Here is a 25,561-nt window from a genome sequence, read left to right as displayed (position 1 = left end):
TCCCTCTCCCAAACAGAACAGCACAGGGCCCGGCTCCCCCTGCGTCCGTGGGACTGCACTGGGCAATGGATTGGGCCCCTGTATGTTACGTGCCCAGCAGTCCTGGCCAGCAGAGCCTACCACCTTGCTCCCCTTCACCCCTCACGTTCTGTCCGATCTTCTGCAAGCAGGTAGCTAATTGAAACCTGCCTGAGGTTTGCTCTGCATCCCCGCATCTGTCTGGTGCTCTGGCTTCTTCCCTTTGCTTTTCGAGAAGTCTGGTCTCTGCCTCCCCTCTCCCTTCTGAGTGGCAGCTTGATTATGCACTACACCGTTACACTTCTGCTCCGAAGAACCTGCTCAAGAGGCAGAGGGGGGTGGGACTGGATAAAGCCCCACTTGTCCTGCATTTCATATTCACACGCTGTCTATCGTCTCTTGCACCCTCTAATCTTGGAGCTAAACAGACTCATCTGCATTAAAAAAAAAGAGAGAGAGAGAGCGAGTGAGAGCGAGTGAGAGCAGCAGCAAGGGAAAGAGTGAGAGACTATCCACAGAGCTTCATAAAAATGATAAATTGCTTTTAGATATTGGGTAGGAGAGAAAGAGAGTTCTTTTTTTATTTGACGATATTAGTCTCTTAGTGGCGCATTGTTGCTGTGCATATGAGCTCAAAATCTCAAAGCAGTCAAAGCCAAGCGGCCGGGAATTGAAGTGTAAATGAGCCACTGCCAGGCTTTTTATTTTGCCTTTTATGATTTCTCTCTCTCTAGTATGTAGGTCAGTCTCCATGTTTAACGTATATTGTGTATGTGTCTATGGGGTGGACATGTGTGTAGTGAGTGCAGTGTGTGTGGGTAGTGAGAGCAGTTTATACGGTGAGGGTGTAATACATGTAGGCTTGGAAGGTGTAGACTTTTATCGGTAAATGTCTATACACGTCAGTTTCACTGTACATACGCAAACCGACAAAAAATTGTTTCCGTCCGTAATGATCAGAATTTCAGCGAGGCAAAGTAAGAAAAGCCTGCTTGAGAACTTATGAGAGTTTGATGTAAGGATATTGACTTTGTCTATTTTGACATGCGATGTTAACAATTTGTGGTTTAGCGGTGATCTGTTTGGAATCTCAGTGTCTACTGTCATTAAATTGTTATTTCTGCTCACCACTGCTCAACATCCCCCCCTAATTTCCCATCAGTGTGGAAATTTAAATAGATAAAAATAGTAAAAATGCTTTCCAAAACATTGAAATTATTTAAAAAAAAAAGAAAGAAGAATTCTGCCAAGCCTAAGTATGGGCAGGATGTGTGTCTGTCATGTAAATGTAGTGGGTGTGTGCATGTATGGGATAGATCAGCGGTTCTCTTCGGCCTGATTGTGGCTCAGCCCTGGGTGGCTGGTCTCAGGTTACAGGCCCCCTGCCTGGGGCTGAAGCCCTTGGGCTTCGGCTCTGGGTGGGTTCTTGGGCAGGCTTAGGTCCCCCCTCCCGGGGTTGTGTAGTAATTTCTGTTGTCAGAAGGGGGTCCCGATGCAATGAAGTGTGAGAACCCCTGTGATAGATATATGTGGTGAATAGTATATGCCGTGGATTTGTGTGTAGTGTGCGTGCATGCGTGGTATATGTGGTGTGCGCTCGGTGTGCTCTGGATGTGTGTGCACAGTGGCTGTGTATGTGGAGGGCATTGTTCTGCACAGGTCAGTGACATTCCCGGGAGCGGTCCGAGTGCTCTGCCATGTCTTCCCACTGCTGCAATTGTGCTTTGCTCACAAAAACTACCTGCATATGGCTGAGTTTGCCTGTACCTGTCCCCCCCACCCCTGCGCCTCTGCCAACTTAAAAATTACCTTTCCTGTTACATTAGCAATTCAGATGCCGGATCTGGTCTGTGCTGGCTGCTCTGATTACTGTGTGTGATAAAGAGATTTGTGCATCTCCTATTAGAAAGACACAAGCCCTCAGCCATGTGATCCCGGTAGATTTGCATAAATTGCAATGTATAAAGATAGTGTGTGTGTGTGTTTTCTACCCCCACACTGAATAGAGTTACAAGCTGAAGACATTTTTTTTTCTTTTGCTCTCAGGTTTTTATTTTAATGGTCCTTCTCTCTTATTTGAACGGGGTCAGTAAATGCTGTTGGTGAGGAGGGCTCGGGAAAGCTTGATCCCAGCCATCCTGTGAGAAGGGGTGTGGTCACTGTTAATACGTTAGGGGTGGGGATCAGAGGCGGTTCATCCATCTACCTCACATCGATCTACCTATCTCTCCATGACCTGGTTAATTTCACCCGCCCTGTCCTCATGGCCACTTGTTGTCTCATTGTATCCCAGGAGGGGCTAGAGGCCCCAGTCCAGATCAAGCCCAGTTGTGGTAGGTGCGGTAGTGCACAGAGTAAATGAGAGTCTCTCCCCCAAAGAGCTTATGCTCTAAACAGACAAGACAAGACAAAAGATGGGAGAGGGAGAGCGGCCCCGGGAAGGGAAGTGATTTGCCCAAGGTCACACCACTGGGCAGTGGCAGAGCTGGGAACGGGACCTGGCTCTCCGAACGCCCAGTCCCTTTCCTGTAGACCAGGCTGCCTGCCAGCTGACTGAGTTTGCTTTCACCCAGTACCCCTCGGCTCTCTTTGGGGCTGGTGTCCCTGTGTGGGATGGAGGGCAGAGGGCGCCGTGGCTGTTTCTTTCCTGTGACGCTATCTAGGGCGAAACCTGCCTTAAGTGACCTCTCAAGGCCCCTTTCATAGGTGCCGACTCTGTGGGTGCTCTGGGGCTGGAGCACCCACAGGGAAAAAATGGTGAGTGCTAGCACCCACTGGCAGCCCCCCTATCAGCTTCCTCCTCCCCCCCCCCCCCCCCAGTGTTTCCTGCCCGCCGGCAGGCCCTGCCAATCAGCGCCTCCCCCTCCCTCCCTGCTCCTCCCGCCCACCGCAATCAGCTGTTTCATGGAGTGCAGGAGGTGCTGGACAGAAGGGGGGTGGAACGAGGGAGGGCGGAATGGGGCAGGAGGAGGCGGGGCAGGGATGGGGCCATGGAGGAAGGGGTGGAGTGGGGGCTGGCCCTGGGGCAGAGCCCGGGGGTCGAGCTCACCCCAGCACATTGGAAAGTCAGCACCTGTGGCACCTTTGCAGATGGGCATCCCAAGGAGAGTGCAGGAGACTTGCCCTCTGTCTGTCCGGGGAACTCTGCGGAGGGGCGGAAGGCAGGAGGGTGGGACCTTTTGTGTGCAGCTTTTGCCGTATGTAAGCTGGTGCCAACATGGCATGTCACGCTCCTCTTCGCCACCAGCCGCCATGTCTCGCTGCCCTTGAGCCCTGCAGGGTGGAGCCCCTTTGGGAGCAGGTATCTGGGAGGGGAATGGGATAATCGGCCCCTAAACCCAGAGAGCCTGACGGATGCGCCCAGTGGCGCGTTGACCAGCTGTGCCGTTTCGCCCCCTACCCAACACGGGTGTGGGAAGGGAACTGTGGCCGGCTGAGGCAGGTCATGCAAGTGCAGAGGGGTGGGCGGAGAGCGGGGGCCAGACATTGAGAAGTGGGAGTGATCCTGGACCCTGGCGTCCTGGGGATGTGCAGCGTCTGGGCTGCTCCGGCTGCATGTGTGAGGAAGGCACTGTGAGTGTGTAAAGCCCCCTCCCTTTGGGGCACTGTTTGGCAGGGGGTTACTGTACCTGGGCCTGATCCGAGGCCCGTGGAAACATTCCCATTGGCATCGGCTCCTTGTAAGATGGTAGGAGCCGATGAGAGGCAGCTGCTCAGGAGGGCAGGCAGATCTGCAGGGAAAGGCCCCGAGGCTGGAGGGTGGGTCTCCCACCCAGCGGAAATGTTGCAGTGCAGAGGCAGGAGATCCGATTGTTAATATCGCGGCGCGATCCTGCTCCCATCGTGGCCACGAGGGCAGGATCTGGCCCGTACTGGCGCACTTTGGGCATTGTGTAAATAACTACGCTTGCGACCGCTTTGTTCTTGCAGCCGCCGCACTGGCTGCTGCGTGTCCCCCTGCAGCTTGTCTTATCTTGGTCTCTTGAGTGCAAGCTCCCGGGGACTGTCTTTATCCCTGGGTTTTGTGTTCGGTTTGCTGAGCCCAGGAGTGCTGAACAGATAAAATAATGCTCAGAGGTTTGCGAAGAGAATAACGACACCATCTTGCATCCCCATATGGCAGATGGCGATTAGCATCACGTGGGGAAACTGAGGCACGCCGTTTGCTCAAACTTATACAGGGAGGCTGTGGCAGTCAGGAACAGCCCGCAGGAGTGTGGGCTCTTAGTCCTTCCTGGTTCCTATTAGATCAACTCCCTCCTACACTCCGGTATGGAACCCAGGAATCCGGGCTGCTGTGACTGTTACAAAACAAGGGGAGCGAGGTTCTGTCTCTGGATAAGCAGCCTAGGCTGACCTGGCCTCTTTCTGCTCTCTCCCCTGCAGTGTGCCGAGGAATGCTGTGCGGATTCGGCGCCATATGCGAGAGGAGCACCACCAACTCCTCCCAGGCCTCCTGTGTCTGCAAGAAGACTACCTGCCCGGTGGTGGTGGCCCCCGTCTGTGGCTCGGACTATTCCACCTACAGCAACGAGTGTGAGCTGGAGAAAGCCCAGTGCAACCAGCAGAGGCGGATCAAAGTCATCAGCAAGGGGGCATGCGGTGAGTAGAGCCAAGGACACGCTCGAGCCCCGGCAAGGTGAGATGGGCATCCGCTCTGGCATCGGCGACATTCTTCAAGGGAGGCAGCCGTTTGGATTCAGTAGCTTGGAGGGGGTGGGGGCTAGGAAATGAACGGTCACAGCCAGTCCTCAATCACGGTCAAAGCATTGCAGGGTGCCAGGGAGGATGGAGAAGGAGAGAGAAGTCCCAAGGCTGGAAGCAGGGTACCCAAGGAAAAGGGTGAGGGGCCAGTGCCATCCCTGGTGTACGGACTGTGATCCAGCATGTAGACTCCTTTGTCCACCACCAGAGAGAGACGCAGACGCTCTTTAACGGCGCACGGCGACTCTCCGAAACCGCCTAGGTTAAGGAGGCTCCCTTGTGCCATGGAATCGGTCGAGAACATCTGGGAGGAAGAAGGCAATAACCTGGCCAGGGCACCAGGGTGAACGTGCCCCTGGGCTTGTGAAAAGGGGCTGCGGATTCTTTAAAGATCACAAGTGGGCAAGCTGTAGGTTCTGTATCTTGTTCCAAAGGTGCTACCTCCAGCAGCACAGCGCCCCCTAATGCCACTCTGGGGTATCAGGCCTGAGGGCAGTGGGCCAGTCAGGGTATGGCTACACTGCAAACCCGCAGCAGGGCGTCTCAGAGCCGGGTCAGCCGACTCAGGCTCATGGGGCTCCCACCGCGGAGCTGAAAACAGCAGCGTAGATGTTCTCGTTCGGGCTCTGAAACCCCGTGAGCGGGGAGAGTCTGGGAGCCCACGCTGCTGTTTTTGGCCCGTAGCACGAGCCCCATGAGCCTGAGTCAGCTGAGCCGGGCCCTGAGACTCGCAGTATAGATGGCCAACCCCACTACCTGACCACCAGCCTGAGGCTGGCTTTACTAATGCCTCTTCCACTTCCCCTCGGTGCCGATGTCCCTCAGTGCTAGGGAGAAGATGCCCCACCAGCCTTTGCCATCCCATAAAGAGCGAGAGCCTCCACCGAGCCCTGAAAGTGAAGAAAATGTCCCTGGTTCTCTCCATCTCTCTTCCAGCCCTGCCTGTAACACTCCTCAGCCACAGGGCTCTAAGCCCTTTCAAACATCATTATCTTCATTTAGCAGACGGGCAAACTGAGGTACAGGGAGGTGAAGTAACTTGGCCAGGGTCATGTAGCCGCTCAGTGGCAGAACTCATCTAAGGCCAGGATTCTAGCCACTAGGCAACACAGCCTCCAGAAGCGAGAGCCATTCACCTGCTCTGGGGAGAGAGTGTGACAGATTAGCCCCCCCCCACATCTAAGTGAGCCCCTGCCTCGGGGATGGAGATTTTTCCAGGAGGCCGGGTGAATGAGGCTAATAAAGGCCTTTCCCTGGGCTGGCATGCACCAGCTGCGAGCAAGGCGCTGTGTAAATGAGCCCCCCGTCTCCTCGTCTCAGAGTAAATTAACTTGACCTTTCCCGAGCGTGGCGCTCCGGCTCACAATAAATCTGCGCCCGGCATTCCTGCCAGGGCCCGCGTCAGAGGCGAGAGTGCGCCGAGTGATTTATTTAAAATAATAATCATAAAAAAAGTGACAAATTAAAAAAAAAAAAGAAAAAAGCTGACAAATAAATTTGGACCCATCCCTGTCAGCGAGGAAATTGCGCCTTGAGCTCTTCCTCCAATTACATTGTGCTGGCGGTACCTCGAGGACCCCTGTTTTGCTTGTTTGCTGGAGCGAGAGTCTCCCAGAGCTCGGGTTTGGAAGAGAGCTCGCAGTGCGGGGAGCCAGGGGAGCTGGGCAATAGAGATTTGTCTGAAGCGCCAGCTGGCTGGGCGAGGGCTTCCCCTTCTTTGTCTCCCCTGGATCTAGGGGCTGAGTTTGCAAACAGCTGAGCACCCTCCACTCCTGTTGATTTCAGGAACGGATGGGCAGCATCTTGCAACATTCCTACAGGCCTGATCCAAAGTCCAGTTGAAGCCAATGAACGTTGGTTGACGTCGGTCGGCTTTGGGGCAGTCCCCGCAGGCTCAATCCTAGGAGAGGCTGAGCAGTCTGGCCTGGATCCAGCCAAGCCCTGAGGCAAATGCTTCGCTTTATGCACGGGAGCATCTACGTTGAGTTCAGCGGCATTACTCCCCTACAGAAAGCGAAGCGCGTACTTCAGGTGCTCGGCACCTTGCCGGATCTGCCCCTAGCTAGACCATGATGGCAGCCCACAGCCAAGTGGAGACAAGGTCGCTCTGTCTTGTAATGATAGTGAAGAAAAGTCTGGGCTACTGCAGGGCTTTATGATGAGTCCCACCAAAGACGGTCCTAGGCCCCACACCAGGTCTGGCGCCTTTCAGCATGCTGGGTTTACACCTGGACTGTGGCTCTCAACCTTTCCAGACTGCTGTACCCCGTTCAGGAGTCTGATTGGTCTCGCGTACCCCCCAGTCTCTTCAAAACTGTTTGCTTACAAAATCGGACATAAAATACATAAGTGTCACAGCGCACTAGTACTGACAAATTGCTCCCTTTCTCGTTTTTACCATCGAATTCTAAAATAAATCCATTGGAACATAAATATTGTACTTACATTTCAGTATATAGAGCAGCATAAACATTGTCTGTATGAAATTGTAGTTTGGACTGACTTCGCTAGTGCTTTTTATGCAGCCTGTTGTAAAAGTAGGCAAATATCTAGATGAGCTGATGTACCCCATGGAAGACCTCTGCGTACCCCCAGGGGTACATGTACCCCTGGTTGAGAACTGGTGACTGTATGATATGTCAAGAGCGCGTAGCACACACATCATTAACCAAGCATGACCCTTGCATGTTCCTGATGTGAGGCCTTGAATAACTGATCCTGGCTTCACCTCTCTGTGATCATGTGGTTGCCAAAAGCTCTGGTGGGGCGATAAGATTGCCAGTGACACTCCTGGGATCTAGCTAGATTTCAGTCAGGGGCGCACGATCTGCAAGAAGGCGACGCCCCTGTGGGATTTGCCTGGATTCGGATGTTGGTGGCGATCACCTGCCTGCGTCCCTCGTGCTCATGCAGGGATAGGTTAGGCCCGCGCGTTGCCAGAGCAGCGTGGGGCGTTGAAATGCAAACATCCCCTGCACCGGCCCTGTTGGAGCTTGGCCCTTGCTGCTCTACCTTCCGCCTGGTATCCGACTCGCCACCTGCAGACCCCAGGGCTCCGAGGGTAGGATGCTCCGTTTTGTTGCTGGAGGAGAATGATTTGTGTGAAAGCCCCGAACTTAACCCAGGGCTGTCCGGGCTGCTGCTGGCTGAGGGCCCCGCTGAGCAAGGAGCGTGCAGTCCAGGATGCCCTGTGCTGCGGCTGCCCTGGAAAGGGAGCCATTGTCCTTAACTGGGCAGGGGGGAAGGCTCTTGCCCACCCATCGCCTCCTCGTGAGACCTGCCCAGGTGCAGTGGGGGAGGCAGCGAGGAGAGGAGTAGGACGGAACGTGAAGGGATGTGGGGCCGAGGCCGGGCCGCGTTCACACAGCAGCGCCATGTCTCGTCTCTCTCCAGGTTCCAAGGACCCCTGTGCAGAGGTGACGTGCAGCTTCGGCAGCACCTGCGCCCGCTCCACGGACGGCCAGTCGGCCAAGTGCATCTGCCCGGCCTCGTGCGGCGGCGCGGCCGAGAGCACGGTGTGCGGCAGCGATGGCAAGGACTACCGCAGCGAGTGCCTGCTCAACAAGCACGCCTGCGACAAGCAGGAGAACGTCTTCAAGAAGTTGGACGGGCCCTGCGGTGAGTCGCCCGCCTGTGCCAGCTCCAGGTCGGGGAGAGGGGTACTTCTGAAGGTCCCTCCCACTCCGTGCTGCGCCAGCCCTCCAAGCTGCAGGGAGGGGTGCGGGCTGGGCTCTAACGGTGGGAATTAAAGCACCGGGGGGGGCTGTGAGGATGCCTAGAGCCGCAGGCTGGCAGTGGGCTAACACAGCTACGTCTGGTGTCCTGAGCCCCCTTCAGTTTTACTGGTGTCGGGAATCAGCAGGAAATGCTCCAGCGTTCAGGCCTGACCCCCCTGGGAAATGCTGGGGGAGGGAATCAGGCCACCACATGGTAAAGGCCAAAGCACCATGGGGCGAGTCCTTTCTTTTGGGGCTTCTGAGATCGGTCTAAGCAGCAGAGAACAGGAAAAGCCCCGCGCAAAACCATCGCGCCCAGCGTCCAGTCGGTTCGGCCGCGCCCTGCCATCTGAAGTTACTGCCTCTTCGAATTTCCACGGGGCCCTCCGTTCCTTTCCAAGGGCTTGTCGGGGGGCAGGCTGGCACCGGGGCTGGGAGGAGGGGGTACCTGACTGACGGCTTTCCATCACACTAAGGAAATGGGGTCTGGGCAGTAGGAAACTGCTCCCTAGTGTGTGAGCTGGGACACGGAGAAGCCGAGACTATGGCTGAGGACCACCTCAGGACCAGAGCCAGGCCAGTGGGTTCCCTAGAGTAGGGGTTGGTGGCTCCCCAGTACAAGAGCTGGGACAGTGGTTTATACCGGAGCAGCTCCTCTTTCTCCCCTTCTCATGCCCCGTCCATCTGGCTTGGGAAGGAGTCAGTCTTCACAGCAGTTCATACAGAGCTTCAGTCCCTAGTGGCTGGGCACACAGGCCTATCGCTAATGATCCGAAAAGCGGCTGCAGCCTCTGACGCCCCTTCTCCCCCCTGCCCTGAATTGGGTGCAGGCCTCTCCTGCCAAACCGCATCTCCAGCAGTCGAGGTCACAGGCCTTGAAGAAACAGGCCACTTCCCCTAATGAAAGGAACCCATCAGTCACACAGCGTGACACCGATCCCCAGGGAGTATGCCTAGCCCTGTCACTGCCCAGGACGGCTTCCGTCGCGTTTAATTACTGCTGTGGAGCGTTGTAAGGAAAAGTGACCATATTAATTAGGAAAAGCACCAGGTTGGTAAGGACATGCTAGATACCCCGTCTGTGATTGGGGCGGGGGGAGGCTAGACACCGGGAGAGCTGTTCATTTTTGCAGTCCACCAAGTTGCCGTGAGGTCACAAAATCCCCCCACGCGGGGGCAGGGTGCATGTGTGTCTGGGAGCTAGGAGGGGCCAGGGAGCACTCTCCAGAGGGCACCCAGACAGCTGAGCATTAGGAGGAGCTCGCGGAATGGAAGGGGATTCAGAGAAGAGCAACACGAGCGATGAAAGAGCTGGAGGGGCTGGCGGAGGAGGAAAGAGAAGAACTAGGAGCCAGTGCCGCAAGGTCATGGTTGACTTCGGCCCCCGCCAGTTCCCTGGCAGGATTGAGTCCTAAAGGAGCAGACCTGTCTGCAGGTGCTTCGAGGTGTGTAAACCCCCAGGGGAATTCGGGGGGGGGGGGGGTGAGAAGTAACACGATGCTGTTGAGCAAAGTAAGCATTCAGGCTGAGCGCCGGGAACCGGTTCCTAATGGCGAAAGCTGCTGAGCGGTGAAACCAGTGGCCAAGGGCAGCGGGAGGCCATTTCGGCCCGGGGGAGGCAGGGTATTCGCAAACCTTTTCGTCACGTGGGCCACACCTGAACAGAGGAGGCTTGTTCCCCTGCCTGCAGTGCTAGCGTTAGTCCACACAGCTAAAAAACCCAGCGGCAGCGAGTCTCAGAGCTGGGGTCAGCTTGTGGGGCTCACGCGGCGGGGCTGAAATGATAAGTGTCGAGACAGTCAGGCTCCGGCTCTGAGACCCTCCCCCCCTCGCCAAGTTCGTACCCTGGATTGCAGCCCAAGCCCAAATGTCTACGCTGCTATTTGTAGCCCTGCAGCACCAGCCCCCGTCAGTTGACCCGGGCTCCGAGACTCGCTGCTGTGGGTCTTCTTTTTGCTGTGTAGATGAACCCCTAGTCACTGTTGCGGGAGCCCCACCTCCCTTCCTATATGCAACCCCCTGGCATGCCAGTGGCAGCTACCATGATCGCTTACCTGGAAAAACAACACTAGGGTCCCAATCCAAAGTCCTTCCACTGACCCGGATGAGCTTTGGATCCAGCCCTAGAGGAAATGGGGGAGTTAGGATCTGGAAAGAAAGCAGGCGGAGAAGCCAGCCCCATGGGACCAGCCAGCTCCTTACAGATCCCCGGTCAGTGCTCTGTGGTCTTGGGAGCATGGTCTGAAAACTGTTGCTGTGGGGGATGATCCTGGTGGGGAACAGGCTGGAGGGAACCAAATAGCCCTGGCTCCTACTTCGTCTCTGTGCTGACTAAAATGGAGCAAGCAAAGAGCTGAGCTGCAGCTCTGTATTGGGCCAGCTCTGGGGAAGGGTGTGGGGGTTCTCCTAGACGGCAGGGGACTATGTTACTACTGGGTTTCACCCCATGTCATGCCAGAGCCTCGGGGGATTGTAGGGCATGCAGGGATTTCAGTTTGTTCCGATTAAAAGGGGAGAAAAATTCAATCCTGTGTCTACAATTACGGCTGAAAATGCCTCGGTGCTGTCCAGGTATTTGCACTTGGCAAAAAAAACAAAAAAGGAACTAAAAAGCCCAGGACTTAGAATATCAGGGCTGGAAGGGACCTCAGGAGGTCATCTAGTCCAACCCCCTGCTCAAAGCAGGACCAATCCCTAGACAGATTTTTACCCCAGATCTCTGCGTGGCCCCCTCAAGGATTGAACTCACAACGCTGGGTTTAGCAGGCCAATGCTCAAACCACTGAGCTATCCCTCCCCCACCCCCTGATTAGCACATAGATGGCACCTGTTTTGCCCGTGTATTTAGTATGCTAAAGTGAGCACGGCTCAGCGGCAAAGATGATCCGGATAAGCCCAGATTATGTCAGGGGGGAAGGCAGCGCGTTGCCTGTCCTCAGGGATCTTCCCTCAAAGGCCTGGATTTCCCAACCCAGCTGCCCAGGGCCGGGAGCAGATGGGAAGGTTGTAAAACTGAGCAACGAGTGCCCCCGGCAGCTCAGAGCACCTCAGGAGCAGGTCAGACAGACGCCGCCAGGAGTGGTCAAGCCGACCTCAGCTGGGAGGCTGGATGCATGCGCTCTCCAGGTCCCTTCCAGTGTGGTTCTATGGTGTGTGTTGCCCAGGAGAGGACCCGTGGGCATATTAAGGAACCATATTAGTTGGCTCTAGAGGGAGTCCTGTCTGCCTTGGCTAAAAGGATAGAAGACTTCTCCCCGAGAAGGCCGGGGCTCTGACAGAGGAGCAGCTCTCCCCACCCGTGGTGTGTTGGGGGAAAGGGGTTGGGAGGTTGACCCTTGAGCTCCCAAAGCTCCTCTCTCAGTTGAAATAAGTTTGATCTTAGCCTTGTCTTAGTAGCCACCTGGCCCCAGAGCTTGAATACCAGTGGGCACAGCTGGCAGGAGGACTTGGGCTGGGATGTCAACAGGCTCTACAGCCAGGTGTGGATCAAGGGGCACCAGCGGAGTTGCCGATTTTGGTTGGACGTGTTCCTGGAGGTTCTACCACAAGACATCATCTGATTCCTGGAGAGTCCAGGACAGTCCTGGAGGGTTGCCAACCCTAGCTGTTTCAAGAGCGCTGCAGGCCAGGGTTCAGATGCATTGGCAGGGCTGTCAGGGGGGAGGGTTATACCATCCTGGCTCACCTTGGTGCTACTCAAGTCTCACTTGCTTCTGCACATATTCCTGGCCATGAGTGACTGGGCCAGTGACTGCCTGGGCCGAACCCTCAGCCCCTGAATTTGTCAGCAAAGCTTTCTTGTCACCATGAATCCCCAGGCTCTCTCCATCTGGAGGCTGGGTCTTACTTCAACAGAGCCTTGCAGAGACCAAGAGAGAAGGGAGCACCCGTGCAGCTAGAGCTGGACTGGGATGTGGTGGGGCCAGGCTTAGAATGGCCTGACCCTGCTGGGCGTGGACTGCCCCTGGAGATGGCTGTGCCGGTCTGAGACCTCCCCTCTCCTTTGCCCTCCGTTGTGTGTGCAGACCCTTGCAGGAGCACTCTCAATGACATGAACCGGGTGTGCCGGGTAAACCCCCGCACTCGCAGAGCAGACCTGCTCTCCCGGCCTGAAAACTGCCCTCCGAAGAGGGACCCGGTGTGTGGCGACGACGGAGTGACCTACGACAACGAGTGTGTCATGGGGCGGTCGGGCGCCATCCGGGGGCTGGAGATCCAGAAGGTGCGTTCGGGGCACTGCCAGCCTCAGGGTAAGTACCTCTCAGCGACGTGCCTGACAGCAGGGAGCTCGGGTTACAGGATGCCTGTTTCCTCCCCTGGGGTGCCCCGCCAGCGGGTGCTGCCTAGGGGAATGAGGCACTCCCCTGCCCCAGCTAAACCTGCTGGACTTGGACAGGGAAGCTGCCCCTTCTCAGCCTATCCCCACCTTTGTCATCTGGCCCCACTGACCCCGCGAAGAATCTGGTGTTGGTCACTGCTAGAGCAGGGGCGGAGTGGGCCCAGACTGGGTAGGGAATCCAGTCTTCTGGTGGCCCTGGCACTAGGGGCAGCAGAGAAGACTCAATAACCCTGGTGGGTGGGGAGGGGACTATTGCTTCCGAATCTACACATCCGTCTATCAGCGGGAGCTGGGCGTACCCAGGAGTATTGACCTGAACGCCCCTGAGGCTCAGATAAAATTGAACAGAGGCCTCGGTCTCTCTGAACTCGCCCAGCTGGTCCTTCCGCAGGGCTCCTGGGAGTAGCTCTGGGGATCAGCAGCCACCTTAGAGTGGAGCCAGCAAACGGTCAGTGAGCCTGAGCTTTTCCACAGGCTTGTGGTCCCCTCTTCACAGTTCTCTTCCTTATAGCATGCAATAGATCCGTGGTCCTCAGCCTATTCCCCACCGGGGTCCCCTTGGCACCAGGCCCCCTCCCATTGCTGCACCCCCCCAAGTTGGGAGCCCTGCTAGCAGCTCAACGCCAGCTAGCCCGACTCCTGCGTCCCAGCCGCAGGGTGTAAGCGGCGCCTCCCTCTTTCCGTTCCAGACAAGTGCCAGGCCGAGTGCAAGTTCAACGCCGTGTGCCTCAACCGCCGCGGCACCGCCCGCTGCTCCTGCGACCGCATCGCCTGCGACGGCGCCTACCGGCCCGTCTGTGCCAGGGACAGCCGGACCTACAGCAACGACTGCGAGCGCCAGAAGGCGGAGTGCCAGCAGAAAGCCGCCATCCCCGTGAAGCACGAGGGCCCTTGTGGTAAGCGGCACCGCGGCGGTCCCGTTTGTACCCGTGCATCTCCCCCCGCCTCCTTTGCTACCCACCCCCAGCAGGAAAATGCCCCACGCCCCTTCCTGCTTTCACACATAACAGGGCAGAGGAGGAGCCGTGCTGTCCCGGCGCCAGGGGTAAGTCGTGTCCATGTCCCTGTAGCCACTAGGCAGCCCCTCTTCCCCTTCATGACCTACAGGCCAGTAAGATCCAGCCTCTCCTCCTCTTCTTCCTTTTGCCTGATCCCAAGTACCATCTGTCTCTCTCCTCTCTCTCCATTGCTGCAGTTTCTCTCTCCCTCTCTGCTCCGGTGTCGTCTGCGTCCGATGTGTCCTGTAACGGAGGGGGAAAAAGTGCTTTGAACCATAATAACAAGAAGCATCTTGAGTGTTTGGTCCATGTCCCCCATCCACCTGCTCCCTGCCAGGCGCACACGCTGTATCACCCAACTCAGAAGCAGCTCTCATTGCCCATCCCGCCTCCTGGGGTAGTGCCAGTCTCCCAAGTCCCTTTCATTGCTACCCCTGCCATGCTTTCCAGCCTTTCTCAGATCTAGGTGCCCGCCATGAGGAACTCTTCCCAGTGCTGCTCCTCTCTGATGGTCTCGTCTGTGTTTGTCTCATTCTGGGTAGGAGCTGGGGGGTCTTTTGACCTTCTGATGAAGGCTATTTTAAGAGATCTGGTTTGTGGGATAGGATGGGGGCCTGGGTTTCTATGGCTGTGGAAGCCACCGGGTACGAAATTCAGCTGTTGCCCAGGATACTGGATGGGCTAACCACAGTCAGCCCACTGACTGGCATCAATTGGAAGAACTGCTGATTTCAGGTTGTCTTTAATTTATTATAGAAAAAATACAGGTGTATCTTCGAACTGCTCTTGTATCGTATCAAACCTTCTGAGAAGATTCTTAGGGGAACCCCACTTTTTCGGGACTGTTTGGCTGGCTTTGCGCTCCTGGTGTCAGAGTCTCAATATTACCAACCCTGGCCGCTTAAAAATCATTTGTCAGTCACAGATTGGCATAATAGAATCATGGGATATTTTTTTTTAATCTGTGCTTGGGGAGCTTTTCTGGTTGTTGAACCATTAGGAGTCACTTTTTCAAGTTTTTCTCTGCAACCACGAAGACTAGAAACTTGCTTTTCTTTTTCGAGTGAACGAATAGATTCTTACATATTCACAGGATTCCAGGAGCTGGGGCTTTAGGTAAGACAGCAGCTACTGCAAGAATTGCGATAAAATTGTGACAGTCAGCAGCCCTAGACTTTGTTTTCCTTCCCCAAGCTATATTCCTTCCTTCCCCCCGTTGGGCTGCTTCTCAAGTTCCGTTCCTTGGGTTCCAAAGCCCATTGAAGAGAGTTGAAGTCTTTCCATTGATTCCAGTGGGCTTGGAATCAAACCCTGATAGCTCAGCCCTTCTGAAAATCCAGCCCTATGGCTCTGTTAGGGTGTAAATCTGGAGCAGCTCTGCTAGCTTCAGTGGAGTCACTCCAGATTTACACCACCATCAGTGAGAGCAGGAGCTGGCAACACGGCATCTCAGCATGTCTGTTCCTTGCTGGCTCCTGGCAACAAACGTTTGGCAGATTCTGCAATTCTTGTCTCGACCCTGCCCTATCCCATACAGGGCAGCTTCTCTCCTCCTCCTGTTTTGATTCTCCTTCATTTGATGGCTTTCCCTTTCCTCCTCTCCCTGCAGGCCATGCAGCCAGCCAGGAGAGCAGGCCCACACACTGTTCCTTTCAAGAGCATGTGCTCGTGGGATGGAAAGTAAATAAAATCTAGGGCGAGAGATGAAGCAGAGTTTGATGCTTGCTCAGCCAAGACTTGGAGATCTCAGTCCATGCGACAGCTCAGTTCTGCCTCCTAGCAAACCACCATGCAGTGTAGTCACACCATAGGCCTTCTCCTTCCACGTCAGCCCACTCCTTCCCTCAGCTGCTGCCTGCCCTGTGCGAGGTGGAGACTTCCACCTCCAGGTCAGCAGTTCAAACCCAGCACCAGACCAGAAGTGACCTGCGTAGAATGAGGTAGCGATCTCAGTGCAGTCTTGGCTAGCACGCTCACCAGCACGAGCTTCTCCTTTCTGGCAGTCTGGCCAAGGGGGCTGCAGTGCTGGCCGGGGCTTAGGGAGACATTGCGAGGTGACACTAAGCATGAGAGCTGAAGCAGAGTTGGATGCTTGGTCGGCCAAGACTTGGAGATTTCAGTCCGTGTGGCAGCCCAGTTCTGCTCCAGAAGGGAGCTAGAGATCCAGGCTCTGTGTCCAGCAGCCTCCATAAAGAATCTCCTGTAGATTCATTCTGCCCGACTCCTGCCTCTTCTCCGCAGCGTGGGTCACTGCAGGGACGTAGAGATGGGGTCTCGCCCGGTCAGGGTGGAGGCGCACTGGGGGACAGTGTGGGGGAAGCCGGCTACATGCTGTCTGTGCTGGACCTGCTCTGCAGAGACAGGCACTAAGGAAATACCTCCATGTGCCCCCACCCACCTGCATATCCCCATTACAATCCCTGATGTTCCCTCCTGTCTCCACTATAGGGAGCCAGGGGGAGGCCCCGGGGATCTAGAGCATCCCTTCCCCTGGGGGGGCCCAGGTGGGGGCAGGGAATAGGAACCTCCCTGCAGAAATCTGGGGGCATCTCCTTTTACAGCCAGGCGGAAGCCGCGGAGTGGTACCAGCCCAAAGTGGGAGATTTAGGGAGCATGGATCCAGCCGTATGCCCTGCTGTGCACATCAAAGCCCCTTCGGGGCTGCCTACAAACTCTCAAGCGTCTGGAGGAAGATTGCCGCTGATGGCCAGCATCTAGTGAAGAAGATTTAGCATAACTAGAGCCTATGGAGGGGAAGGAAATGAAAGGCAGCCTATTAACATGGCAACATGATGCTTTAATCTTTCACAGATACCAGCCTAATGAACTCTCAGCCCCGCTGCTCGGGGAAGGAAACAAAGCCAGACAAAATAGCCCAGTCTGTCCATCACGGATTCTTTTTTTAAGTTCCTTTCTGCTTTCAAACAAGGGCGGTAGAAGCTGAAAGCCGCCTCTAGGTGAGGGGAGATGGGATGAGGGGGTTAGGAATTTGGGAGAGGCAGGGTTTGATGGGGGCAGAGGAAAGGTCTCTGTAGTTGTGTCTGTCTGTTTTCCTCCTCCTCCTTTTCTTTTTCTTTCTTTCTCTTTCTTTCTTTCTCTCTTTCTCTCTGTCTTGTGTTTTACAGCATTGCCTGTTTGGAGAAAGGACGTGCATCCGCACAGCACCCTACCGCTCCCAACTGGGATGTCTCTGCTCAGAGGTCTGCTTTCTACCCTTCTCCTTAGCCAACAGCATTCCCTAAGATGTCAATCTCTCTCTTCCTCTCTCCCTCACTCTCCTCCTCCCTGGCCTTAGTTAAAAGCCCTTGGGATGGAAAGATTCCCACATTTGTTTTACCAATCCACCCACTTCCTGCCTGGAATGAAAGTGCCTTGCAGTGTAACTGGGTATTTTTAATGCTTGCTCCAGTTTGCATCTCCTTCTCTGAGATGGACGGGGGCTGGGAGGTGGCCACACAACTGCAGGCTCTGTTGTGGGCAGCTGCTATTTTGCCTGACCATCCGTGTGAGCTGAGAACCCCGTTCTCCTTCTCAAGCCACCTGGGTGCCTCTTCCCGGCCGATGAGTCAATTCGGGCTGCTCCTGGTTGATTTTTCTGTTTGTCCCGCTCAGGCATGGTCGCGGACTCCTGGCTGCCCGAGATTGCCGTGCTTTCCCCCATCCCCCTCCTTAGCACGCGTTTGTGTGTGCGTGCGTGTACGCGCCAGGCAGCCCAGGGCGTGGAAAGGAGTGAGCGTGCTGCATGGTGTCGCCCTGAACATGAAAACTCCCCGCCTGCCTCCCGATGCGCGTTGCAACGTGCCGATTTTTAAATCCTCCTTCAGTCTGGCGAAGGAGCCTTCTCCCGACTTGGGTTTCTCCCTGGGAGTACACCCACACAGCGCCTCGGTAGATGGCAGCCCAGCCGGCTGGCAGGGGGATGCGGCGAAACTCCTTGGATGCTGCAAACACAGGCAGGGCGTGCAGTCGGTCAGAGCAGCGGCCTCGGAGGCCGGTCCCAGGAGCCATTTACTGCTCTTCCACTTGACAGATTTTCAGAAGAGCTCAGCTCCCCTCTGGGCACCGCAGTGGGTGGCCAGGTTCCTGCAAAGCGCAGAGTCACGTGATTGACAATCTGGTCCCTTGAGATATGGCCCCACCTGTAAATTGGAGATGTGGACTCTCAAGTGGTGGCGGTGGGGAGTCATAATTACCTATTGATTGTTAACGCACTCCAAGGTCCGTGGATGGAAGGTGCTATGGAAGTGCCTGCTTCTGCTCCCATTGAAACCAATGGAAAAACACCTATTGATTTCAGTGGGGGTCCGGGGGCGGAGGGGGGAGCTGTCAGCCTGAGGATCAGACTGCCAGGGGAACCTCGTTTGCTGCATCACTGCAGCTCTGAATTGCTCGAGGGCTGAGAAATGTCAGAGCGGCTGTCTCCCCGCTCCAGGCCTGGGATCCTCCCATCCAGCCGCTCCCCGTTCAGCCTGATTATGCCGGGCAGAGGCCGTTTTCCCATCTCAGCGCGCTGCCTCTGCATGACTCCGGGGCGCAGTTATGGGAAGCATGTCTTTAAAAACGAGAAAACCAAAGCAAGAGATGTCAGCAGGCCTGCTGGCGCCGCAGAGAGGCACCAGCACCACGTGGGGAAAGCTTGGAAACTGTCTGGCTGCAGGAAGAATTGGGGGGGGGTGTGGATTGGGGGGCGAGTGAGTATTAGAGATGAGAGAGAGAAGCCTCGGCTGACTCTCCTGCGGCCCAACCCTTCGATCCAGACCCCACTTGGCAGTTGTCTCCATCGCAGACCTGGAACTGAGCGACACCCCAGACGTGGGGACCCTCTCTCTCCTCCATTCCTGCTCCTTCTCCACTGCTGGAGCCAGGAGCATCTTTCCTGGGGCAAGCTTGGCTTCTTGATGGGCAGGATCTCTCCATGGTGCTGGCAGGAAGCATGCACTGAAAGGCACACGCCTGGTCCTGTCACTCTGAACCATTGACACCCCCCGGCTTTGTGCAGAGGCACCCCGGGGTTCGATTTCCCATCAGTCAGAAAGGGGGGGGCTCCGGCAGGCTGTCTCCGGGTGGAACCCGTCCCAGCTCTCCATGCGGAGTTTGCCTTTCACGCCCTGCGCTGGTTTGTGGCTGTGCTGTTCTCGCTGTGTTTGTTTTGCTTGGGTCTGTCTCGGCGCGTGCCCTGTTGCATCCATCTGGCTTTTGCTGCCTTGCGTTTCCCCGCTGGGCTTGTCCGTCGCATTTCCTTTTCAGGGTTTCACACCGAGTTTCTTTCTTCTCTCTCCCCTCCCCTCGCTGCCCAGGGCGGTGGTTTGAGTATCATGGAGCGCTCCCTTGGCTGGACTGCCGGCTCTCCCCCAGCAGTTAACACAGTCCTGCCTTTAGCTGCCTGGCCTGGCCTGTAAGCAGCCTAAACCAGAGCGCCAGCTTCTGGGCGGTGAAGGAAATGCAGCCTGCTGTTTGTCCCACTGCCTGCCCAGGGGGTTACGATTGTGGATTTCTGCACCGCAGATCTTCCCTTAACAAAAATCGAAATAGAAAAGTCCCGGGGGCAGGCGACCGTGGTGTCTGCAGTGGAACAGGGATGCTGGGCCCGATTTGCTTCTGCCACTGGTGCAAACCAGGAGTCACTGCAGCGGAGCCAGTGAGTTACCCTGGTGCAAGGACTGCACAGGTGAAGGAATAGTCGGGCTCGGTGCTCTCTGCATCTGAATGGGCTCGGCACCCCATCTCCACTCGCAGCACGACACGCAGCTGCCTGGAGATCCCGCAGACTGGCGAGAGATGCATTGGCCTCTCCTCCCGCCCTGCTCTTTGGGCAGAGTCCGGAGGGCTGCCCTTCACGCTCTGCATTGGCTAACAATGCTCCAGGGAAGCCTCAGCACCCACTAGGGTGAGTCACTTTGGCCCGCCCCAGGCCCCCTGCTGCACGTGTTTCTGGCATTTTAACCTGGGCTAGTGCAGCTCTGCAACGACCTGTCCAGGGAGGAGTGAGGGTGATTCTCTCTCCCCGGTTCCCACCACACCCCCGTCCTAATGAAAGGATGGGGGTGAGAATAGGAAGTAGATGGGACGAGGATGGAGCGCAGTGTATCAGAGCCTAATGCAGGTATCGGTGCCATCGCAAGCTAGATCTTGCTACATACAGTCACTGGGGGGAGGGTGTTGGTGTGAGGGATGGGCTCTGTGTGTGTACATGTTTGTGCAAGGGATGGGCTCTGTGTGTGTGCATGTTTGTGCGAGGGAGTGTGTGTGTGTGTTTTGGAGTGAGGGATAGTGGGTGTATCTTTGTGTGTTGGTGCGAGGGATGGGCTCTGTGTGTGTGTGTTGGTGCGAGGGATGGTGTGTGTGTGTGTGTGCTGGTGCAAGGGATGGGCTCTGTGTGTGTGCTGGTGCGAGGGATGGGCTCTGTGTGCTGGTGCGAGGGTTGGTGTGTGTGTGTGTGCTGGTGCGAGGGTTGGTGTGTATGTGTGTGCTGGTGCAAGGGATGGGCTCTATATGTGAGTGTGTCTTTGTATGTGTGCTGGTGCGAGGGATGGGCTCTGTGTGTGTGTGCTGGTGTGAGGGTTGGTGTGTGTGTGCTAGTGCGAGGGATGGGCTCTGTGTGCTGGTACAAAGGATGGGCTGTGTGTGTGTGTGTGTGTGTGTGTGTGTGTACTGGTGCGAGGGATGTGTTTCACTTGAAGTTATAAGGCTTTTAGCAGGATGGATTTTGCTCCGCCCTGACTTTCAGACTGTTATGGTCCCTCTCTGAGCCTCTGGGATCCCCGTCCCCCTGTCCTGTTGTGATCTGCACAGTGGCTATAACAGAGGGAGAGTTGAGGTCGACCAGGGCCCTGTCCTGGGAGGAGGGTGTTCTGCTGCTGTATGGGACAGGCACCAGACCGGGGCCGCCAGGGTGGCATGTGATTTCAAGGGGGGTGACAGGAGCACTGTGTGTTTGTGACACCATCATAACTTCCTCCGCCCAGGATCCGCGCGGTCCTGGCGGGGGCTGGCGCGCGGGCGTTGTCCTTTGCCTGCTCCCTGCCGGATGGGGAGTGGCTGCGGCAGGGGGAGTGGCTGATGTGTTGCTTTTTCTCTCCTGCCCCCGCACAGACCTGGGCATGCCCAGCCCGTGCCTGAGCGTGGAGTGCACCTTCGGGGCCACCTGCGTGGTGAAGAACCGGGAGGCGGTGTGCGAGTGCCAGCAGGTATGCCTCAGCCGCTACGACCCCGTGTGCGGCAGCGACAACCGCACCTACGGCAACCCCTGCGAGCTGGACGCCATGGCCTGCGTCCTCAGGAAGGAGATCAAAGTGAAGCACAAAGGGCCTTGCGGTGAGTGGGGTGGGGCTCTGTGGAAGGAGAACCTGGAAGCCAGGAGAGGGGAGGTGCAGGAAGGCTCAGAACTAGCTGGTAGGGGCGGGTTATGGGGACACAGAGCAAGTGACCCTCCCCCCATATGCTCCCCACCCCAGTCAGGCAGACTTTTCCACCCAGCCCCAGCATGTCTCCTCCACTCCCAAGTCCTTGATCTGCTGCAGGGCAGCCCCATCTCATCCCACGCCACCCCAGCAGGCAATGGGACTTTCCGCTCCACAGGACCTGAATCGCTGGCATCCCACCAGAATCTGCCCTTTTCGCCGGCCATGGTGGTGAAGGGTGGGGCCCGGTGGCTGCCCCTTCCAAGCAGGCCTGCGGGTAGACTGCAGCCCCACCGTGCTGGTTGCTGTTGGAGTCTGAAGCTCTAGTTGGCGTGGGGTGAGGTGTTAGGTCACATGACTGCTGACCCCATGGGATGGCCCCACAGTAGCTCTAGGAACAAAGGGGTCCAGTGAAGAGAGATGCACGGGCATTCCTCTAACCCCCTGCACCTGGAGCTTGCAACATGCTTTGCAGACATGGAGTGCCCTTAGCCTCCCAACCCCCACAGCGAGGTAGCAGGAGCCTCCTTGTTTTACAGAGGGGGAAACTGAGGCAGAGCGCAGGCATGTGACTTGCCCAGCTTCATGCAGTGAGTCACTGGCAGAGCTAGGGATGGAACCCAGGAGTCTAGATTCCCAGCCCTGTGCTCTCACCACTGAACCGCTGTGGATCCTAAGGAACGCCTTGCTTCCCTTCCAGCAAGTTCTATTCCTGATTAGAGAGGTTACTCTCATCCCCGTGGGATGGAATCTCCTGCCTGGCATGGGGACGAAGCAAAGTGTTCAGATTGTTCCTAAAAGCACTGAGGCTTTCCCTGTAATCCAGGCATAGTGCCTCCTGCTGTAGAAAGTGCAGGGGGGCTGCTAATGGTGGACTGAGCTGAGTGGGGATAGGCTGAACACGGGAGGTTGCTCTTGGAAAGAGTGAGTCAATAGGAGCATTGCCTACAGGTAGAATAAGCATTAGGAGTCAGGACTCCTGGGTTCTGTTCCTGATTTTGCTGCTTTGCTTCCCCTGGGCCTCAGTTTCCCCATCCTGGGTGGCTTGCTAGGCTAACTGAATTGAAAGGCGTTGCAAAGGACGCTGAGGTGCGTGGAAAGGAGGTGGAATCGGCTGCAGAGCAGGTGGCTGTGGCTGTTAATCAAAGCATCTGCAGTTACTTGAGAGTCAAGCTGGATCCAGGCTGAATGAAATCTCTGTGCAGCGTAAGCCCCCAGCGCTGCCTGCTGCAGTGTGCTTTGTGCAGAAACGATCCGTTTCTCACCCCAGGAGCGTTTCTCTGGTTTGGGGCTGGAGCGGAGCATGTGTCTGCGTGTATCTATCCGTGGCTTGCCATTCCCTGTTCCCCTTGCCAGGCAAGTGCCCGCTTAGATCACCCATTGCCCACTCAGATGGCAATGAAATCAGCAGGCCCCCCCGGCGAGCAGAGAGAATGACACAGTTCACTGGTACCTGTCGCTCGGGAAGGTTATTCCTTCACCTTCCAATGGCTTAAAAATAACAGAGTCTCGGCAGAAGGGGTGGATTTGGGGAAAGGAACCAATCTGGGTGGTGATTTTCCCTTTCTCCCTATAGAGGTATGGGGGGGGGAGCATCTAGGGGAAATATGCATGTACATCGCTTCCCTGCGCAAAGCCCGCCCTGGCTGCTTTACCAGTCTGATGCAGGACAATTAGCTGCTACAAAAGTTTGAACAGTGGGGGAGCTGCCCAGGAGCGGCTGGGGCCAAGATGCGGGAGAAGCTGTCTGAGCATCTTGCTCCTCCTTTGTCTCTTCTGGAGGTAGCAGGGGGGGGTGTCCAGATTTAATTACAAAATGCATCCCTCTGCCCCCATTAGAGAGAAACCCTCCATCTCGCTCGGTCCTCCACCCCCAGCGAATGCGTACACCCCTTATCCCATTGAAGGGCATTTCTCTGCCTTGGGAGGAATAATTGATCGCTGGCACTCCATCCACCTGCTGCATCTCGTAAAGGCCTTTCCTGCACCTTTTGGAATGCACCACAAGAAAAAACCAAATGCCCAGGGATGGCTGTCCCTTCCTGTCCCTTAATCCTAGCACTCTATGTCCCTCAGCCGTGATCTGCTCTCGGTTCCAACCCCGCCACCCTACTGAAGTCAGGGAGGTTGCTTAGGCGGGATTTAGCCAGCTGTGTTGATGACAAACTAGGGTCATCCTGCTTGCAGTCTGAATGCATGTATGCTACGCTCCAGGGGTTATCATGAGCTAATGCCCAGCTATATACTCCATGACCTGGCGGGGGGCGAGCGGTTATGGAAGGTATGCAGAGTGCCACAGCCAAAGTTCAGGCTGGCTGTTTAGTTTCTGAGCGTAGGATCACTGCTCTCTGCACAGATGGCAGCTGTGCGTTATGCAGGAGGGACGCTTACTATGATGAAAGGAAATTTAATGCTTAAAAAAGAGGGATGTGTGTGCACAGTTCACCCATGGAACTCACTGCTACAGGATAGCAATGAGTTCTGGAGGCTTCAGAAGCAGATTAGGCATTGATATGTGCATTAAGAATATCTGCAGTTACCTGAGAGATGATTGTCATGTAAAAGGGATATAAACACCCCTGCTTTAGGGCATAAAGGGCCCCTGACTTCCTGGGACTCAGGAAGAAATTTCCCGCACGCCCATGGGCTTATCTTCCCATAGATCCTGCCTTCGAGTGCCTCTCTACCCACTTCTGAAACCCACCAGTGGGCAGGAAATGGCAGGCTATAGATAGAAACATCCCAGCCGACAGCTCATGCTAACCAGTAACGGGTTTGGGCTTTTTTCGCATCTTTCCCCCCACGCATCCAAAGCAACAGCTGCTGCGCGAAAGTAAAATGAGAAAAATCTTCCTCGAGCCAAATTCCTGGTGAATCGAATGGAGGGGGGGAGGGGATGCTCCTCTGAAAGAGGAAGTTAGCCGGTGAGTCACTGAATGCACAAGGGCCATGACAGCAGAGGTGCTGGCTGGCTCTAGGCTCACCTGCAGTGAAGGACTGTGTGTGCTGGGGAGGTACATGCGTCATGCAGACAGCGTATACGGGGAGAGAGAGATGACGTGTCACTATGAATTACAAACACATCCAGTCCTGGGGACATCCTGATAAACCAGAAGAAGGGGGCTCGGCAGGTCACGATGCTGCCAGAGCCTTGAGAGGGGTTATTGCACTTGGACGTGAGTTTAGAGCCTTCTGTGACACATGGGACACCATCCCTCAAAGCAACTCCCTGTTCCCATGGAATTCCCAGGCCTGGCCTTGAGACTTTGCTCTTCTCCTCCGCACTTAGAGCTGCTGCTAGAGCAGTGGGGCAGTTGTCCGGGCTTTGTGCAGCCCTCTCCTTGGTGTTGCTACGGACGGGGCTAAGCTGGGACCTGGGGATCCACAGCCATGTTTTAGGGGTGTTCCATCCCAGGGAGTCAGTGGCTCCTGTTGAGGTTGGCTGGTCTCTGCCTGAAGCCGGAGCTTGACTCACCAAGAGTCTTTTCATCCTGTGAATCCAGCCTGCATTTCAGCCTCCTGCAGTTGCCCCTGGTGCAGCCCCCATCGTCTCCTGCTGCCATATCTCCATGACGACCCTGCAAATGCAAGGCAGAGTCTGGGCCCTCTGAGCCTGTCCTACAGGAACTCGATGGAACCCAAAATAATCCTTGGGGCCCGCAACACACCACGCTGCGGCCTGAGGCCGGGGATGTGCGGTGCCTGAATTGGGACAGTGCCTACCAAGTGACACCCATGACTCGCTGGCTTCAGGCACAAGGCAAGAGCTGGTGGCCCGGCTGCCCAGACTGGCTGCGGGCCGTTCTTTGCCTCGCTGTGGGCTGCGGTGGCTGTTGTGGGGTGATCTCTCTCTTTCACAGCATTCCAGGGGGTTCTGATCTGTACAGTCCCAGAAAATGGGGTTCAACCCCCTGCAGCCCCTCCTGCCCTATGGGGTAGAGTGCTCGCCTAGTCTGTGTCAGTCAGGCTCTAGAGAGAAGACCAGCCCTGCTTTTCTCAATGGGGGGTGTGTGGGGTGAGAGTGGGGCTGACAAGTGGGTTTGGCTAAATGACACGCCCCTTGTTAGCTTCTGCAAACGGCAGGGTGCAGGATTGGAGTGGGCTGGGAAAGTGGGACTGCCCCGCCGAGCAGCACCGGCCCCACCTTCCGCTGGGAGTAACTGGCTCCAGAAGCACCCGGGATCTAGAACCTAAGATAAAACCTCCCCTCCCCCTCATTTCCACAGCCCTGTCGCCTAACCCCTGCCCAGCCGCCCCGCTTCCCTGCAGATCTCCCAGATTTGCTGCCCAAATCCTCAAGGAGATTTGCAAGCTGCTTGGGTTGTAGCCCTTGTCTCTCTGTGGCTGCTGATACCAGGACTCATTTATCAGCCTTTGCACTGGCCC

The 25,561-nt window shown here is 56.1% G+C and overlaps 1 protein-coding gene across 1 annotated transcript in view; it reads left to right on the top strand.

The window, feature by feature from the left end:
• Nucleotides 1-25,561, top strand: part of AGRN (agrin) — a 221,528-nt gene that overhangs the window by 147,175 nt on the left and 48,792 nt on the right. The window contains exons 4-8 of the mRNA XM_024201658.2: nt 4,405-4,620; nt 8,116-8,340; nt 12,464-12,688; nt 13,467-13,673; nt 20,868-21,089. Coding sequence (XP_024057426.2) covers nt 4,405-4,620; nt 8,116-8,340; nt 12,464-12,688; nt 13,467-13,673; nt 20,868-21,089 — 1,095 coding nt within the window. The remainder of the gene's footprint in view (nt 1-4,404; nt 4,621-8,115; nt 8,341-12,463; nt 12,689-13,466; nt 13,674-20,867; nt 21,090-25,561) is intronic.

The sequence above is a fragment of the Terrapene carolina genome, unplaced genomic scaffold, assembly GCF_002925995.2.
Source record: "Terrapene carolina triunguis isolate 2854851 unplaced genomic scaffold, T_m_triunguis-2.0 Scaffold714, whole genome shotgun sequence".
NCBI classification, from domain to species: domain Eukaryota; kingdom Metazoa; phylum Chordata; order Testudines; family Emydidae; genus Terrapene; species Terrapene triunguis.
This window is presented reverse-complemented; position numbering and strand designations above follow the sequence as displayed.